This window comes from Streptopelia decaocto (genome assembly GCF_964273445.1).
Source record: "Streptopelia decaocto genome assembly, chromosome: 7".
NCBI lineage: Eukaryota > Metazoa > Chordata > Aves > Columbiformes > Columbidae > Streptopelia > Streptopelia decaocto.
Window position 1 is genome coordinate 54,592,511 of NC_138661.1, and position 19,546 is coordinate 54,612,056.

A 19,546-nucleotide genomic window follows, 5' to 3' on the forward strand; every position below is an offset into this window, starting at 1 on the left:
GAACTGTGAAGTTGTGTTACTGATTAACATAGGGTTACTACAAGAAGCTTCATGCAATTAGCTCATACCAGAAAGAAAATATCAGATTTTGTGGTGAGGGCTCAGATCTTGCATGGAACTGTAGGAATTTGGGCAGCTGGAAAAGACCCTGTAGGCTGTTTCTCAGCAGCCTGCCAAAGAGATAGCTGTGCACGTCTCTTACTTTAGGATTCCTACTGGTAGTGCTGGTTTTATTTTGTTTTCATTTGTTGATGCAGGATAATTCAAGTGAGTAGTCAATATGAAGTTTTATCACCCTCTGCCTTTGGATGTCTGATTAAGCATGACTTGCTGTGATTGGGATTTTAAATACCAGAAGCCTTCCCAATTACATCAATTACCTTTACCCAAGGAATGATTGCTATTTCCAGGTACGCATCCTGTTGCCCGCAGTTTCTCCCTGAGGTTTTTCTGGCATGATTTTTACATTAATAGCCCTTACCAAAGCATATTATAGACTAACAACTATCCCACGGTACCTCCTGAGTATATGGCAGCACTGGCACAGTTTCTGTGTGCGTTTTCTAACTCTTCTACTTCCACTGCATTTTAGGAATGTTCAGATGCTTCATTTTATTTAAGGCCTTCAAATAATAGAAATTGTGCGTATCTACATAGAACATGTCCTATCCAAAAAATATTTCTTATAATTTCTTATCTTATTATATAAACTGTGTATTAAAGGAAGTTGTATGAAAAAATATATCAAGTGAAAAATTATCACAAAATATTTACAGTAAAGCAAGTAGTGAAATGTGTTAAATTGCTTTGTTATTTAGTTCCCTGGTCCAGTAGTTCTTCTGGACATAATTTATTTTTAAAAATGGGGTAAATATGAAAAATCTTTTATGAATTTCAAACGTATGCCCTGTCATGCCATTTTGAAGAGAATGTTGCCTAAATTGTGTGGGACATACCTAAATTTCTGTGCCAAGATTTGTAATAGTATTTTGGCTCCTAGTGCCTCAATTTCCATTTACTGAAGCAGGACCTGGGGCCTAAGAAATCAAGTCAAGATTTTACTTGCACTTGAAACTATTGTAAATATTTTTTGATTGCAGAGCAGAATTTTCTCATTACACTTTAGCCTTAAATATGTAATTTGTATATGTAGTCAGCTGAAATTACTTTATAGATTTTGAGAGCCATGTGCAGACCTTAGACATGCTGCAAACACATGCAAGCTGTTGCATAACACTGGAACAATAAAAACATAACCATGGCCTATTTTCCTCTTTCATTCACTACTAACGCTGATATCCCCTTTCTCCCAGAAACAAATCCACGATGAAATATTCATAGCAACATACTGTTGAATAAACAACTGCAGATGTCAGCAATAGCCATTTAAGCTTGAATAAACACTGAGAACAAGTGTGTACTAATAATAAAGTTCAAAATTACCAAGAAAAGGCATTATGAGACTACTCTTGGAAATTTTACTGAATTTTCAGAAGGTGTATTTTTGAGGAAGTAATACAATATTTTGCTTTCTTTAGGAGTAAAAAAGAACCTGTCTCCCTCTGCTGGTTTTCAGAGAGAAAAATACAATTTAGAGTCTAAACAAACATAGCTGAAATGTTGATACACATTACCAGATGTTCCAGAATTAGGGCTTAAGACTTGTTGCCTTTAAATACATAGTAGTCGCTTTGAGGACGCTAGAACTGCCTGTCTTGCTTAGCTGAGGACTGGTAGATTTTTGCAGTAGTTACTCTGTTTAAGCTAATAGTTTCTCAATATTTAACGTGATTTCTTTATACGTACATCTTTAAGACAATAAAACTTTAATTCAAACATCACTGAATCTTGTAGCTATCCTGAAGAGCAGCCTAATATTTGAGTCGTACATGTAGATTCATAATTTTCCTTTTCTGGATAGTCTGAGCTAGTGCACTTTATAATTCAAATTAAGCTTTTTTCTTTCAAATATGAGTTTCTAACCTGCTCCATAAATATAAGTCATGGTCCATAACACTTTTGAAGGCCATACACAAGTAGCTACAGTGCTGAGCACAGCTTGCCAGTTATGACAACTGCATGGGCTTTGTCTGACTTGTGCTGGGACTGTGGTGTTGAGGCCGCTGCTCTGGGATGGGTACCCACACCTGGCCAAAATGCAGCGTTGTGGGGTGTGACAAGGAAAGCGCATCCATGGGACAGGGTGACCTGTGTGTTGTAAACCCTGCCCCAATGAACAATGTTCAGGGATTTCCATGGAACAGACGTGCTGAACAAAGGAGGTACCATGTTCTGGTAAACGTCATGAAAATAAATTTTTGTCCTTGGTAGAAAATGCTCCATCTTCCTATTTCAAGAGGAAACACATTTGTCCTTTAATGGTCCCTGTGCTACTACTAACAATTTCTCATTCACAAAAATAACGCTCTAACAATAGAAATTGAGTTGGTTCCTTCCAATTAGTTAAAGGCAAGTAGCAAATCCAGTAGTTGAAATAAGGCGTTCATCTATTAAATTTGGAGAGCTTACATAAATGCATTTTAGGCTGAAAAGAAAATGAAGGAATTTTAGTTTTAAAGTGATTAAAAAAAACCAACTTTCTATGTGTTATGTTAACCAAAACACATTTGTTATGCCTTGTTACATGTAGCCATCCTTTTGATCTGGGTAGACATCAAGCTTCCTTGTATCGTAAGTATTGTTTTAAAAGCCATTTGCCAGCTGCAGTTTGTCATATTTCCAGTTAATACCAGTGTCAGTATAGTTAGTTACACAAGTTGATTTGATTTTTGCATATGTTGTGTTGGAATTCTTTTGTGAAGTTTGAGTATTGGGGTAGTGAGCACAGCACTTACTTTCTCCAAATATTTGACCAAATTCTCTCATATTTATTCTGCCTGTAGTACACAATTTAAATTTCAATAAAAATGTTACTTAATAAAGTTGTATGTTTTTTTCTCCTTGTCTATCTGCACACACTTTTTTTTTCCCAAGACAGCTTTACCAAGTGTCTCCTGAAAACTCTCAGGGCAACTGTGGCACTTGGTCAATGTATCACAGACAACACATATAGTAGCTAGGCGGTGAGACTGCTGAGACACACACCTTGTGCATTGTATTTACATAGACATATTCACAACTTCCTGTATAAGAAATACTTTAAAAGTGACGTAATGCTATCATGTGGGAATGTCTAACTTTTAATTATCCACCCATAAGCCAGTCTGCAGGCTATGTCATTGTTCCTTTCATTGACTCAACTGTCTAGGGGATACTGTCGTTTTACCTAGAAGCTGGGCTTCCACTGTCAAGCAGTTATCTCTCCTGAAGCAGAACTATTTTGGCTGCCAAGCTATGGAGAATGCTATATGGCACCTGATATACAAATGCCATTTCTAAAACTGGCTGCTACGGCTGCTAGAGCTCATAATTGGTATATATTTAATGTGAATGTAGCTGAGAAACTATGAAAGCAGAGGCCAAAGTACGGGTGTTGGAGTTGCTCTTCAGTGTAAGGGGTGAAAGCCAGGGAAGGAATAGCATATTCAGGTTTCTAATTTAGTGTGATAAAAACAAATCAGTACCTATTGAACATGAAGTGGAATTTGGGTTTCATGCAATCTTTTGTAACCTAGAATATTTTACAAAAATGAGATACTACAAAAAGGATGGGCTTAAGTTATTTAAACACATACAAAATAGCAGGAAAATTTCATGATAAGAAGGAAATAATTTCTAAGGAAAGTCACAGGAGGTTGTTACAGTTATGGGACTGATAGACAGACTTGATAATAGTCTAAAATTATGCACTAATCTGTAGAATGAACCAAATCATCTTTCCTGCTTGGCTTTTATGATTCATATTTGACCTGGACGTACTGTCATGTATTACCTAACATGATGGGGGTTAGTCAATCAAACAGTCATGATCTTGTTGAAATAGTTGGATATGGTAGCTACCTTTCATTTAGGCTAAGCAGGTTAATGCTCCTTTGGATAGCGAAACATGGAAAAATGGTTGTCCCAGAGCTAACCACTGTGGTCAGTGACTCGGAGGTACAACCCAGAGCAGTTTAATGTGATCCACGTGAGAGGGAAAGCAGCACAAACACTGCGGGAACTGGCTTGCACCAGGAGGTGCTGGTCTGTTAGGATCCCAGTAGGAAAGGCACTCTGCCTCTGCAAGTATCATTTAAATGGCTTTTTATTAGAGCCAGAAAGAGAGGGTAGCCTAGGTAATCCTACACTCTTAGAATTGCTGGGAACCCTCAGTTGTGCAGCATCAAACAGGTGCAGCACACTCTGCAGACTCCATCCATACAAAATGGTTTCCTGTTTCAGTCATTATAGGATTTTCTAAAATAAAACGATTCTACCCATAATTTCTCCTGCCAAACAGAATGGGTGTTCACATGGGAACATCTTGCTGCACTTTAAGATAAAGGCAAGGCCACGCAGGTGGTGTTATCGCTGGTACCAAGTGGGAGCTGCCTGGAGACTCCTGTTCCAATGAGCAATAACATCTCCCCTGCAGCCAAAGGACAGCACAGCCCAGGTCTGAAGGCACAGGCTGCCCTGATGTCGTGTGGGTCACCAGCTCTTCCATCTACAGTGGTCTCCTGGCCAGGACCATTACAGGAGCCCAAGAGAAGAGGTGGCCATGAGACATGACTGCCAGGACAAAAATCTAAAATGCAATCAGAAAAGCTGGTGTACATGGACAGACAGTCTGGAAAGAAACCTGGAACTTGTGAGCAAAGTAGGTGTCTTCTGCTGGTGCTCCATTCTGTTTTCAAAAGTGGAGCAGAATTGGGCTATCGGTTGTAAATCCTGGAACAGCATTAAAAGGATCAATTTCTACTCTTAATAACTGAAAACCTGAAAAATTCTTGATAGCTTGGATCATAACAGTAGTAAGAATTCTGGTAGTTTTTTTAAACTGTGTAATAAAGAGTCACGGCTATGATGTTTCTACAGGAGCACATTTTGTGTCAGCCATCCAAGTCTCCATGTTACCCACGTTGAAGTCACCTGCAAGGGCTTTTCATCCAACAGAAAATGCTTAGATGCTAAAATGATGGGGTGTATACAGACATACAGAAAATGTCACTTCTAGCTATGTATTAATGACATTTTTATTAATTCATTCATTATTGTAGTTTCTGAACTGGCATCTTCATATGTCTTCTATGCTTCATTAAGCATTTATTTTTTTGGAGGCGGAGGAACTTCAGTTTGCTAAAATGACTGAACAAGATGCCAATAAGCATGAACTAAATCCTTTGATTATTTTAACTACTATCCCCTGAATGGACGGAATACAAAATTCTGTTCCTGGAATTCTTTTGCATCTACATTAAAAACTCTATTGTTATTTTTAAATGCCTGTTACAACTTTTAATTTGATCTCATGAAAGGCCCATTGTCTAAACTTTGTACAAAATCCCACATGCCATACTTTTGAGCATACTCAAAACATTATATTCTTTTGAAGCTATTGTGAAGGTCAAACCAAAATATTGTTTTTGAGATGCGTTGGTACGTCAGGAAGGCTGGGCTTGACAACAGGGATCAGTGGGGGCCGGCGAAAATGTTTCTGAAGTTAAATTAAGCAAAATTCCGTTTAGCAGAACATGTTGTTCCGAACAACTGGAGTCGTCAACTGGCAAGTGACGGAAAGTGCTCCTTTCTACAACTAAACCCCACGTGCTGCGGAGCACCCGGGTCTCACCGGCGTCGCTCCTCGGCCCGTTCCCCGCTGCGCGTCGCGCTCCGGCGGGCCGGGCCGGGCCCAGCCCCCGCGGCCGCGGCGGAGGAAGCGCCTTGTACCCGCGGCTCGGCCCCAGCCGCCCGGCCGGACGTTTTTGGTGCGTTGTGCAAGTTTCCAGTCATGCCGAGCATTCTTAGGAAGATCGGGCGATAAGGGGAGGAAATGACGGAGAGTCACCTCAGAGCCACCCAGCCGCCGCTGCCGTGGCCGCAGCGCCGACGCTTCCAGCCGGGCTCCCGCCGGCCGTTAACGGCCCGTTTCCCTGGGGGGGTTGGCCCAGTGCTACCGGCCAGGCTCCGCAGGGTGCCGTGCCGCGCGGGCGAGGAGCACAGCTGAGGTGCCTGGCTAGCGGGCGGGCGAGTGCCCCGGGCAACCTGGTGTCCCGGGCAGGCTCTGAGTGGGGCGGCCGGCGCCCCGCCCCGCCCCGCCCGCCCATCTCCTCAGGGCCCGCCCCGCCCCTCGCCCGCTCCAGCGCTGCGGGCCGGGCCGGAAGTGAGCGCACGGCGGCGGCGGTGAAGCGGCGGGAGGGGAGGGGGCTGCCCGGGCTGGCGCGCGTTCCCGCGGCGGGAGCAGGAGGCACGCGGGGAAATGGCCGTTGCCGCGGGCCGGCGGCGCTGCGAGGTAGGTGCCGGGAGCCCGCCGCGGGGTGTCGGGGCGAGGTTGGGGCTCCGCTCCCTCCCACTCTCCCGTCCCTCCCTCACTCCCTCCCTGCCGGTGTCCTTTTGCCGCCCCGCTTTCTCCCGCTTCGCCCTCTCCTCCCTCAGGGGTCGCGGTGCCGCGCTGCAACTCTCGGCCTCCGGGCGCTGCCGGCTCGGCCTCGGCGCCGCTCCGGGCCCGGGGGCGGCCGGTGTACTCTGCGCTGCCGGGGCGGCACCTGCGAGCGGTGGGGCCCGGGGCTCGGGCAGAGGGGCCGGGGGCAGCGCCGCCCGATCGGCTCGTCCCCGCCGCCTCGTCTGTGTCCGGGCTGGTGCGAGGCGGAGGCGCTGCCTGCCCCGAGAACCGGATCCGCGAACTGCGGTGTCTGCCGCGCTGGAGGGGGCCGTTTGGACACGGAGCCATCCGAGTCGTCCCGAGAAGCCGCTTGTCCTTCACAGCACCCCCGGTTCTGGAGGAGCTTTGTGTACCTGAGGGTGAAGTCTCGGGGCGGCGGGTCGTGAGCAGGAGGCACTTGGGAAGACTTTAGGGAGCCCGAGTGCTCGCCATGTGTAGGGGGAACCTTAACAGCCGCCGCAGACCCGCTGGGTTTACATTCCCTTTTTATTCACCTTCTCGTTGGCTTTTTGAGTGGGTTAACTAACCTCGGGTTGCAGCGTTACTGTGGTTCCACAGAAGTTGGCTGTTGACAAAGCTGATTCTCACACAGCTCTGCTGTTTCCTCCGAGAGGTTTTCGGTTACTCGTAGTTACACATGGAAGCCTACACATGAGCTTACTGCTCACAAGTTGACCGAGTTTGTTATTTTGCATCAATGCGATTAAAAAAGCTATACCGGCATCTTCTCTAGCACTAGTGACCTCTCAGTAAAGCTACGCTGCTCTTACAGAAAGAGAACATGGTAGTAAAATGCACTCAAAGAGCTTGGAAGAAAAGAAACATTCTGATGTTCTTCCTCATCATTGTATTACTTATTGAAAATGTGGTCCTAAAGCATTGTGCAGTTGAGCTGATTTGGGGTAGGGGAGAGATGCAAAGTTTTTAAATAACAGTCTTGTGTGTTTAATGCAAATATTTTTCTGAAGGGAACTGAAAAATCAAGAAAAAAAAAAGTGTGATGTTGGTAAAAGATGTTGTGCAACACCTACTTACAGTATAAACTGTGTTCAGGAGTAGTAGTGCTGGATGATTTATGAAGAATCCAAAGGGGAAGTAGAAGTGGGGTGGAGGGAATGAAATCTGACAGATGAAAGTATTTTGTTAGTTGGATTTGTTAGCTTTGAAGGTGGCTGTGTCCCTCATTCTGCCAACAGTGGGAGTGGGCCTGCAAAAAACTTTGTGTCTGGGAGGACAAGAAGTTGCTCAAATTTGAATCATTTACTGCATTTGGTGGCAGGAATGGGGCTACAATGCACACTAGGTTAATTTTTTTTTTAACTGAAAGCGAGTTGATATTAAACTGAAGAATAAATGGACAATAAAAGAAAGTTGAATAATACTTGAGGTTAAATGGCCTTTTGTTGAAGAAAAAATAATAAACTCTTTAGAATTCCATCTTCTTAAATGTTGCGCTGTATTTGAACAGTCACATAAATATGCTTTTTTATAAAAGTACATCAGAGGTCTCTAGAAAGATCTAAAATTCCAGTTGATTTAAAAAATAGATTTGTCCTACTTAATTACAATATAATGGTATGTTCCTCTTTCCTTTTGGAGTATTACTGTAATCATTAAGGACGCAAACATAAAGGTTCATCAGTATAGATGATCAGTGTATATAAACATAAAATGATTATTTTGTTATTTTTATCTTCATTGAGTAGCTCTCTCTATACCACCAAAGAAAACCAAATGCCCTAAGTGGAAAATTATGCATTTCAAAATGTCAAGTAAAAAAAGCTTTCTGAATTTGTGTTCCTCTGCTTCTAACTTCTCAAACCAAGTTAACTTGAAATGGCTGATATTTCTTATCCAATGCTGCTATTGTATCTGCTACCTAGCTGAAGAAAATTGAATTAAAACATTGCTTAGAAAACCAAATATGCTGAGGTGATGTTTTGGGTTTGTTTTTTTTTTTGTTGTGTTAGGCTGTTGTGAGACTAAAGCCAGATCAGTATGGAGCTATCAAGAAAAAGGAATGCTAGGTTAGAGCAGGATTGCATATTGTTTGTCTTTAAGCTCCTGAATAGTCTTCAGGCTATCTTAATGGAAGCTTTAAAAATTGTAATTAACATTGGTAGGTAGGACAGTATAAGCATAACGCTAATGACTAGAATTCATAAAGTATAGCATGTGTTTTAAGGTTAGCTGTAATGACATTCAGATAATGATCTTCCTTTTTTTTTATTTTAGAAGTATTGCCTTTCATTGTCTGCAGTTAGAGCAGAAATTATTGTGGTATTTATTTTTAGGACAGTACAACAAACTTAAGAGTATAGCACAAATGTAAATTGTTTGCTTTGTGGAAGCGCAAACTGTAAACATTCTTCTATTTTAAGTAGAAGATGTGGATGTGTAACTACTTACCAGAACCAGAGTTCAGTTTTTATCAGCATGACATCAGTCATCTAATACAGTATTCATCCAGGCCCTTTGTACGTGAGAAGGTTGCTGTGATGTCAGTTTTTGCAGAAGAATGCAGAAGCTGTTTCCAGACTGGACAAGTGAGTGAAGGAGGAAATGTTTCAAAGTGTCCCACTAATGATAAATCTCACTTAATCTAGAATACATTTAGAATAAAATGTTTTCCTCAAAGCTCTCACACACAAAAAAAAGTTATGAGAAATATTACTTTGATCTATACCTTAGTAGAAATGCAACCTGAAATTACTTGCCTCAAGTCAGTTTGGTTTGTTCGAAGTGGTGGTCACTTCAGGGTGCTTTCATTGAGGAATCTGAAGTACAGAGAGAAGGTATGTCTGCTTATTTCATTAAAGTTGTAATTTTCAGGTGTGTGGCATCAAAATTATAAACAAAACATCACTTACAAAAAGCCAACCATAATTGAAACCTTACAGTATGTGGTGTATGAGGACCTCACGGTTTTTATGTTAACAGAATGTCACTAGTTCAGATCTCGAGGTTGTTCACCACATGATGACCTAGATTAAATAATTTGGTCCATATAGAGTTGGAAGCTCGTAGGTTTCAGTATTGTAGTTGATGTTAATAGTTGTGGGAGGTACACTGAGAACAGATCATGAGTAACTGATATGGTCTTCTACTTGGATGGTAGTCACAGTAGAAAGGCAGAGGGTGGTGACAGTCCTGAGTTACAAGGTGACTGCTGAAAGTTTCCATGAGTTCAGCATGCAGCTGGACAAATTCCTGGAGGGAAAAATCCATCAGAGGTCTTAATATTAGAGAAGTTACCTCAAGATTCAGGAAGTCCTTGAGTGGCAAATTAGTGAAGACTAGGGGAGTATTTTGAGGAAGTGTCATTGCATAATTGCCTTGGTTTAATCTTTTTCCATTTGCATTTCTGCAACCACCCATAGAGACAAGTTAAGGATGAGATGAACCTTTGGCCTGAGTGTAGCCATGCTGTCCAGTTTTCTACCAGTGTAGTGTTTTTTAAAAAAAGTAATAATTGAATCAATATATCTAATAAACATTTAGTATGTTCTAATGCATGAAACAAACAGGTATATGTGAACACTGCATTTGTTCTGTTAATGATCAACAATTCTCTGTACTACTTTCATAAACACTAGATTTGTGACTGAGAAGCATCTGCTGGTTATGATTGAAACTGTGCAAGTTTCCTGCCTGAGGGGAAACTCGTCTGCTGAACCAAGTGGTAGAAATAATTTGGCTACTGCAGCAGAATTGCATTTGGTTAGCCTGGTAGGTTGATACTAATACAGTGATACGGAGTTAAATCTAGATCAGAGCTGTGGTGACGTGGTTTTGTCTCCTTGCTCTACTGTTAGTTTTGATTGTGTTTTGTTGAAGGTGTAGACTGTGTGCTGCTGCACAGGGAATAGAATAAGATCTTTGTGCGGGAGGGTTGTTTTCATCTCCCTATGTTAATAGCCACTGGATGCTGCATCATGAACTTCCTGTGTTTTACCATCTTTAGAATGCCTTGTGACATTAGGAGAATGTTTGCAGGGCTTGCTTCAGGTGTGTAAATTAAGAAAATCTGGGTTTTTACAGTGGTCCTCTGTGCTGTAGAATGTTATAAAACTGTGGAAGGTGTTTGGGCATCTCTATTTGGGTAATTAAAGCAGATAGCACAAATGTTCCTGTCCTCTTTTCTCTCTCCTCCCCACCCTCTAGATACTTTCTGTATTTTTTATTGAATTGGCCATGTAGTTTAAAATATCTGCTTAGTACCACTGCTGTTTGGATTAGTGGAAGTTCCGGTATGAATAGATGCTCCAGGTAATTTGTGACACTCTGCTGTGATCAGGCCTGCACTGTATGAATAACTAAAACTTTGTCTGCGATGTTGCTGCCTGGATAAAGCCCTGAGCACCCTTGTCACCTTCTCATAGCTGACCCTGCTTTGAGCAGGTGGTGGAATTAGACACCCCCTGAAGCCCCTTCCAGTCTTAATTGTTCTGTGAAAGTGGTATTTCAGAGTAAAATGATTTTGAAGATCACAAATTACTGCACAAATTATTCAGCTGGGGAATCAGAATATTTGGAGCAATGGAATTACTTAAAAATTTTAAAAAGCCCACCCAAAACAGTAGATGATAGTGATTTTGTGTAGAATGTTCTGTATTGCCTGAATGTTTTCAAGTACCCTTTGAATAGAAGGACTGGTGGAAATGAGTGTGAATCGTAAGGGTGACATGGAGAAAAGCACAAATTTAGAGGTGGTTGAAAAGCAGGAGAACCAGTAAAAAGTTTATAAAAGTAAACTTCTGAAACAGAGGAGTAGATATGAAAGCATTATTCTGTAAGGAGACATTGCAACAGAACTGAAATTCTTAGCCTTTGTCAAACAATGATGCTAATAGACTTGGCTGTAAAGCATGGAAAAAAGCAAAACAAAACCTTGGCTAAGTGCTTCAGAATGAAACAGCCTGGGATGCCATCAGTTTCATTATTGCTTTTTCTGGTATGTGCATCCAGAAAGTACTGGGCAGGGGCAGAATTGCAGGTGTGGTGTTAGAGAGCTGAGGACAAAATAGGGAGAAATACAGAGATGAAAAGTTGATGAGTAGTTCTACAGCTGATGAAAACTATGTGAAGTTTCCTGTTGGTTTGTGTCTTCAGCTGATTTGCTTTAAGGACTTCTTACCATAATTCAAGCTTTTATGAAGATTATCCTGATAATAAATCTATGGTGTCCAATAGTAAGAGCTCACGCTACTGCTTCTAGCTGTGGCACCCAGTGTTCTTGGTGGTGTCAGGTTGCTTGTTTTTATGGAACTTATATGGAATTATTTTTAAGACCCCTATATCTTCGACAGACTTAAATGAAATGGTGATTGTGTTTAAAATTTGATGGGAGGAGTGTAACAGCACAAATATGCTGAAGAAGCTTGCAAACATACTGTGCCAAATCTGCATGTAGCCACATCCACTGGTGGAATGGCTTGCAGTGGCTAATGGTGCAAGCCACTGGTTCAAGAGGGCAAGAGCATTTTGTGGCAATGGAGAACACAGAACCTGTAGGTGCCTATAGCTGCCTACACTGAGATTTGGGTGGAACATCATCACGGATGCTTACACCTTTTGTCTCTCTTGCAACACTGATCAAAACATCAAGTTTCTACAGTTGCAAAGTATGCCATATCTAGTAAGTCTCCTGCACAGTGTTCATGGATAAAAATTGATTTAAGCAGAAGAGTTCAGAAGTGGTTTTATAAACATCGAAAGAGCCAAGGCTGGATTTTTCAAGGGATTTGTTGCCAACATTGAAAGGCCTTAAAGCCTTCCTGGGGGCTTCTTGCTCTAGCACTATTAACACCCTATTCTTCCCTAGCTCTCAAGATCAGATGCTTTATGATAAAATGGTACTTTTTAGATGTAAATGAATTTTCAAAGTACAGCTGCTTAGGTATGTACAAGCTGAATGATTTGAGCAAACCAGAAATGAGTACTGGTTCAGAGTTTGTGCCCAATTAAAATTGTACCTGTGTTTAAGGTAGTGAAATTGTCTTGGAAGATTCTGTAAACATGACCTGGAACAAAATGGATTCAGTCTTTTGATTACCTGTATTAATCTCATCTACAAGGGGACGCTTTCTAATTTTGTTAAATTGACTAGATTGAAGAACCAACCAAGTTCTTAGTGGAAAGACAGCATGATAAAACTACATGCCTGAAACACTAGCCTTTCCAGACTACTTATGTACACATTATTGAAAAAAAACTTCTGATTTAAACCTAACAGTATTTTAGAAAATATTAGACTTACTCATGACATGACTTTGTGAAGTATCTGTTCAGTTGTTTCTCAGTTTCTAGCAATCTGGATGTATCTGGCAGAGAGGGCTTTTGAACATCAAAGTTCTAATGGTTTTCTTTCTTGCTAACGAGTTTTCCTGCTGTGGCAAATGTCTCGCTGTGAATTCCTTTCCAGATAATTACTACTTTCCATACTGTATTACTGCGGTCTTATTGTACTAAGTTTTCCTTGTTATCCCAGAAAACCGCTACCATCTCTGGTATGCAGTCAAGATTTGTTAATTCTTAAGTTAGCTATGGTTCGATGTTAGGCAAATTCCTCATATGTATATATTTTTTTAATGGCAAAATAACCACAGTTATTGTGAAAATTACACTTGTTCTGAGGAAGCTCTGGCTGCTGTATGTCAGGCATTACGTCTTGAGGAATGCAGGAAATGGTCTAACTTATTATTGCTTCTGTATTTAGTGTTTGGACTCTAGGGAATTAATGTACTCTGATTTGTGATAACTGTTTAGTATTTCTTAAGAATGAATTACCAAGTAATATGTTCTGCCCTTGTTTAGCACTAGAACAAATTATAAATAGAATATTAAAAGCCTTGGGTTTTTTTGGAAAGAAAATTGTTGTGCAACTCATCTTAAGTAGAGAGCAATGTTAACATGTACATGAGCAGATGGTACGATTACCTCTGCTTAAGGTAACAGGATTTATCTCTAATAAAGTCATCCCTTGCTCATTAAGATAGATAACTAATATAGATTTTTGGGAGTCTTTGTCCTGGTAGAAATGTAATATCCTGTATTGATTCTCCTGACGTTTCTTACCAAGCACTTACAAATTCCTCATTCAAAAAAAAACCCAAACAAACAAACCCCCATGTAGTTCAATTTTATGTATTAATATTTGTTAGATTAGTTTGTTTTCCCCATTCCACGTAGAGCCTTTGATCTGAAGATGGTCAGACATCTTGCAGTTTCTTGGTTCTTTATAATAATAAAGTTTTATTGCTGCATTTTTTTAAAGAGCATTTTACTTCTTTGAAATAATAAATAATGAGCAATACTCAAAATTACATAGCAATACCCAGGCACTTGACTGATCAAGTTAACTTTAGACTCTAAACACATTCATTCAAAATTACCATCAAGGAAGTTTTGATCTTAGGGCCACCCTACTAGTTTGAAGCCAGAGAAGGTCTGCAGACATGTGTCTGACCACATGTGACTGAATACATAAAGAAAATATTGCTTAAAGTTAAGTAAGTCACACCACAAGAGACAGATCACCTTTTGTCAAGGCTGTAGATAAATCGCGTGGTTGAGATTTGTAGGCAATATCGGTATTGCTAGGGCAGTGTAAGTATGGTGACTTTATACAAAGCATGAATGTGGCCATTTAATTTCAAATTTAGGGGAGAAATAGGTGGTGTAGGAAATTGTCTTATCACTTTCATATTTCTGTTATAATCCCTTCAGCTGCTTCAAGTTTTCCTTTTTTTTTTTTTTTTAAGAAAATGAAAGAATTTAACCTGTTCTGTAAGTGTTTGGAAAGAGTTGTGTTCTTGAAGGTGAACAGATTGACAGTTGAAAACTGATTATTACTGTTACTTAAAATAGTGGTCAGCAGTTGAGATGAGAACAATCCTGACTCTTTAAGGATTATTTCTGGGTCTTCCAATGACTTCCAGTTGTTGCAAATTTCTCATGGATTTCTATGGTGTGGTCAGTAGTGACTCAGGTATCTGTTTTTTCTGATTTCTGGGACTTTATATATATATATATATATGCTTCTGAGTGTTTGAGAGGAGTTCCAAATGGAATTTCCCCTTATCTTTGTAGATGTTGGAGAAGTATAAATTCTGTTTGCTGTATGCCCTTGAAAGTATATGGCTACAAAATCAGAAGTTCAAAGTGAAGCTGAATTTCTTATGTGAAATTACCGACACAGTGTAGTTACCATTTAAAAGAAGGCCTATCTTTATTTTAATCATGCTTATACCTAGGGAGCTTTTCTTCTGGTGTTTTATCATGTGAATTTACTGCTTAAAACTCGCGTGCAGGGTGAAGTTTGGGTAAAATTATTGCAATTTTATCATATTTTTGACCAGTTTTTAACTCCAAACTGTTTGAAAACTGCAGTCTGCTTATACAGTTTTGACAGAAATTTATACACTGATTTGGTTTTAGAAGTTTCCCAAGGACAGGACTTGCATACAGTGATCGCATTAAGTGTATGTATGCTGATGAGACTGTCTTGCAAAAATAAAATCAAACTTCTCAGATAAACCCTAATAATAATATTATTCTGTCTTGAATACTAGAAGCCAGTGGATTTATTAGTGCAAGTGTGCAAATCATACACTGACAGAAATGTAGCACTGTAATGTAAAATTGTAAAATAAGCAATTATTGAGCAATTTGGATTCTCTAGATGTTAAAAACAAATGTGCTGTAGTAGCTGTGCACCATTTTTTTGAGCGTGAAGGAATGTAGGTTTATCTGAAGTTGTGACTTTGTGGAACAGAGACTTCTTGTGAGTAGGAGACTGCTTGGCGAGTACGGAGATCAAAGCTGTCAATGTCAGCAGAAAAATAAGGCTTCCTGCTTCTTTAAGGAGCCAGGGTTGTTGTTATATATAGCTACTTGGAAGACTTCATAAGTCAAGGTGTTCTCGCATCTGAAAATTTGACATAGCAATTTTAACCAGCTGCAAGTTAATAGATTAAAGGCTGCTTGGGTATCTGGGCAGTCTGAGCAACTGATGTAAAGTAGAGCAATTGATGTAAAGTATATTAGAGTTCTCATTAGGATGTTATCTGTGACTATTAGGCTTAAACCATCTACAAAATATTCAGTGCATCTGGTGTCTGCTTTTTTCTGTAGACTTCATCTGTTGAATATCATCTCATGGAATGGATACATACTAGTAACCTCCAAAGCTCCTCCTTAAGAAGACTTTATTCCCTAGGACTTTAGTTATGTGGTTTTCAGGGTTTTATAACTGTTAGTCTGTCACAGTTTCACTCTTTTTGAAAATGCCCCCTTTAATTTAAATCTTGTCGTGGTACCTGTAACATCAGTTCTGGCTTAATCTTGCTTTGTGAAGGTTTTCACCTGGTTTTATGTTTTTAGACTTAGCTGAAATGTGTCCAGCCTCTTACAAAGACATCTGTCCTTCACAATATGAGACACTGAAGTGAAGCAGGGTAACAAAAGCTTGGTCAGTGTCTTGAAGAATTTAAAGAATCTGTTAGAAATCTGTTAAGAATCTTGCTGGTTGTGGCAAGTCCACAGAAGTACAGTCAGTTTAAAGGCACATATATCTGGTCTGGTTCAAGGTCGAGGGGTGAAACACCACCTTATGGGTGTGAATTGCAAGGGAACATAAAGACAGACTTTGGAGTTATCTGCATTACTTACTGCAGAGAACTCTTTCAGTTTGTCAGCTGTTGCATGACTTCAACCTGTGGTGATTTACATGTAAAATTCTCATCTAGTTCCGTGAAACTGTGTTTTAATGAAGATTGCTGTTTGTAACGCTCTGAGCAGAAACTCATTATTCATGATTTTTATCTTGCTACTTAATATGCATATGAGCTGTTGCTGGAAGACATCTCATCTCCTAGACTCAACTCTGTCCTGTGTGTAAAAGCTCTGGAATAAAGTAGAAATAATATTGAAAAATAACATAGTTCTTGGGGTAATCTCTTGTAAGATTATTTTATTAAAGAGGCAGAGATATCGTGATATATATGGGAAGTCGTGTAGTAGTGCTAAGCATAAGATTGGAATTGGAGAAATGCAAGATGTCCTTTTCTTGGTGGTAGCCTTAAGCAAAAGTGACCTTTCAGAGTTTCTTCCCTTACCTAGTAGTGAATGACACTTCCTTTAAGGGGCTGTTAAAGGGATTGCTTAATGAGCAGCTCTACTTAAATAGCTTATTTTGCTTGTCCAAGAAACAGCATTTCATAGGCACTATTTCTCTTGTTAAGAGGGTAAAGTACCATGATATTTCCTGAAGGGAGGTGCTTCAGCACCATTATGACCATCGTAATCATGGTACAGCAGTTTGATACCTCTATTGTTTTTGTAATATATTGAAGTAAACTGGAAGTCCTCTCAGTAATGTGCTTTATCTATGCTAGATATTTGTATGGTCTTTAGAATTATTTCTGCTTCTGAGATTGAACCTGGCTAAGTGTGCAGAATTGCTCAAATCTGAAAGTGGTTAGATACCTGAATGTAGCTTTTCTGTGTCTTAGGTTTAGTGGTGCAAAAAGAAACCAGGTACTTAGTCTACCTACTGGTAAGTACTAGTAAGACAAATAGGTGGGTGGATTATCTTCTTAAATTTGACCTTCCCCCACCCCCCAAAAAAAGGTTCTCTTTAATATTTTATGTCCTGGGCTTCTGCAGGACACGTTCAACCTTATCAGGTGTGATGTATGACTTGCTACTTCTCTATGTAATATTTATTTTATGTGTTTCTAATGTTTCATTTCCTTTTCAGATCTTCTAAATCTATTCCAAAGCCAAGGATAGACAACCAGTAGAAGGGAAGTGTTGCTTCTTTAAATGGACACCTGTTCTTGCAGTATGGCCCAGATATCCAGTAGCAATGGATTTAAACAGCACTCATCACCTTCTTTGGCGGCTGCAAGGTCAAAAGATGTGGACAAAGAGGAGGCGTTGCAGATGGAAGCTGAAGCATTAGCTAAGATGCAGAAAGAAAGAGGTGTTGCTGGGAATAAACAAACTTTCCATTCTTTTAGCAGCACCAGACAAAAAGCACAGGCTCATAATAAACAGGACCATGATCTAATGGTGTTTCCAGAGTCTGATGCCAAGAGCATGGAAGATAAACTAAGTACCATTGACATAGAGAAGCTTACTCATGCTGAACTAGAAAAACTGCTGCTGGATGACAGTTTTGAATCTAGTAAAGTATCTGCATTACCAGTAAGTCCTATTTTGAGCCCGTCTGTGTCTTCACAGTTTTATCTTGGGCCTACGGGTCAGAGAAGACAGTGGACGCCTGGAATACCAGCACCTGTGACATGCACTTTACCTCCTATTTACCCCTCCGCTTCTTACACAAAACAGACTGGTGTATTTCAGAATGGATTCCATCCAACTATGTCCTCCTATCACTCTAGAGAACCTGTTTATCTTGGTCTTCCAAGGCAGGCACAATACATTTCATACCCATTGGCAGCTACTACACCTTTCCATCCACAAGGAAGCCTACCCATATATCCTCCAGTACTTACTCCAGAAATGGCAAAAGTATTTGACAAAATTGCAAGCACCTCAGAATTTCTGAAAAATGGGAAGTCAAGCACAGACTTGGAAATGACTGCTATAAAGTCTGCGGTTTCTAACCTACCAGCCTCAGAAAGCTGCAGAGATGTTAGTAAATTTGATTGGTTAGATTTGGATCCCCTAAGTAAACCCAAAGTGGATAGTGTGGAGACTTTAAATAAGGCAGAGAATGATGGAGAGAGGGCTTCAAGTATGACTGCGGAAGATCCGTGGGATGCTGTGCTGTTAGAAGAAAAGTTGTTAGTAACTTGTCATCTGGAAAGAAAACTTAATGGGAAATCTTCTGGAGCAACAGTTACAAGGAGCCAGTCCTTAAACATGCGAACAACTCAACTTACAAAGTTACAGGGCCAAACGTCACAGGTATGTAAATCAGCAATCTCATCTGGTTAATTATGCTCCCACAAACGCATCCCTCCCTTTTCCAAGTACAGTAAATGACTGTAGAATATTTAACTTTTCCTATCTTTTAAAATTATTTCTGTGGTAATTCCATCATAAAACAAGATACTATGTTTTAAAATATTGGCCACCTCACTAGAAAGTGAACATGAATACTTCTGGTTGTTTGTTTTTTTTTGGTAGAGTACAAAGGCTGAAGGAGAAGTCTTAGAGTCAAAGTCACCCCTAGAAAGGATGATAATGGCAGGAAAAATCATAATTGTAGAAACTGGGTAGAGGCAGGGAATAAAAGATTTGTTTGGCTTGAAGACTTTGGATTGCAGCTGTTTTGAATATGTTGTCTTTCTAGGTGTTTTTAATAGACTAGGGACATGCTATGAAAAACAACTTATCAGTCAAGGATATTTTCCAAATTGCTCCTTATTTCTTCCCTCCCCAAACTGGGGGAGTTTTCTTCTCAGAAAAAGAAAGATTTACTAGATTTTGGCTTAGAGGGCTGTCTAAATTTCCATTGAAGTGAAATTTTTGGGCCCTCAGTTGAAGGATTTCCTGTTTTTCTGGGCTAGTTGTCAGTATTCTGGCAAATGTTTAATAGAAAACCAGTGGAGAAGGACCAAAAAAAACCTGAACTCAAAAAAACTCTTCACCTCTCTTTTTAAGGGATTGCATTTTTAACATTACATGTGTGAATATCTTGGGTCTAACCTAATTTTTTTTCCACTCACTGTTGAGCAGTGATATGTGAGCTCAGCTGTTTCCTAGTGTTTGGAGAGACGTGTAGACTTGGGCTCTATAGCAGTTTGCTTCTTCAGTTTGTCATGCTTTCTGGTGGTGTCTGTTGGTTTCCAGTGATGTTTGGTTGATTGTAATGTAACTGTTGGCTGGAATAGCTAGACTATATTGAATTGGTGCTTTTGAAGCGTTGTCTGTAGAAAGTAATATTTGACAGTTGCTGAATGAAATTTGTTTTTATGAATTCCAGGGTTTTTTAAAGAGTCTTCCCTGTTCAAGTCCCATTCCATGCTGTTT

The 19,546-nt window shown here is 40.1% G+C and overlaps 1 protein-coding gene across 4 annotated transcripts in view; it reads left to right on the top strand.

The window, feature by feature from the left end:
- Window positions 1-6,241: 6,241 nt before the first annotated feature.
- The window catches only part of PIK3C2A (phosphatidylinositol-4-phosphate 3-kinase catalytic subunit type 2 alpha), a 51,613-nt gene continuing 38,308 nt past the window's right edge, over window positions 6,242-19,546 (top strand). For 2 of the 4 annotated variants that reach the window (XM_082058901.1, XM_082058903.1), the window contains exons 1-2: window positions 6,246-6,391; window positions 17,304-18,478. In XM_082058901.1, coding sequence (XP_081915027.1) covers window positions 17,369-18,478 — 1,110 coding nt within the window. In that variant the 5' untranslated portion in view covers window positions 6,246-6,391; window positions 17,304-17,368. Of the gene's footprint in view, window positions 6,392-17,083; window positions 17,100-17,303; window positions 18,479-19,546 lie in introns of those variants that run through there. The other 2 variants (XR_014184693.1, XM_082058902.1) reach the window with 2 other exon arrangements.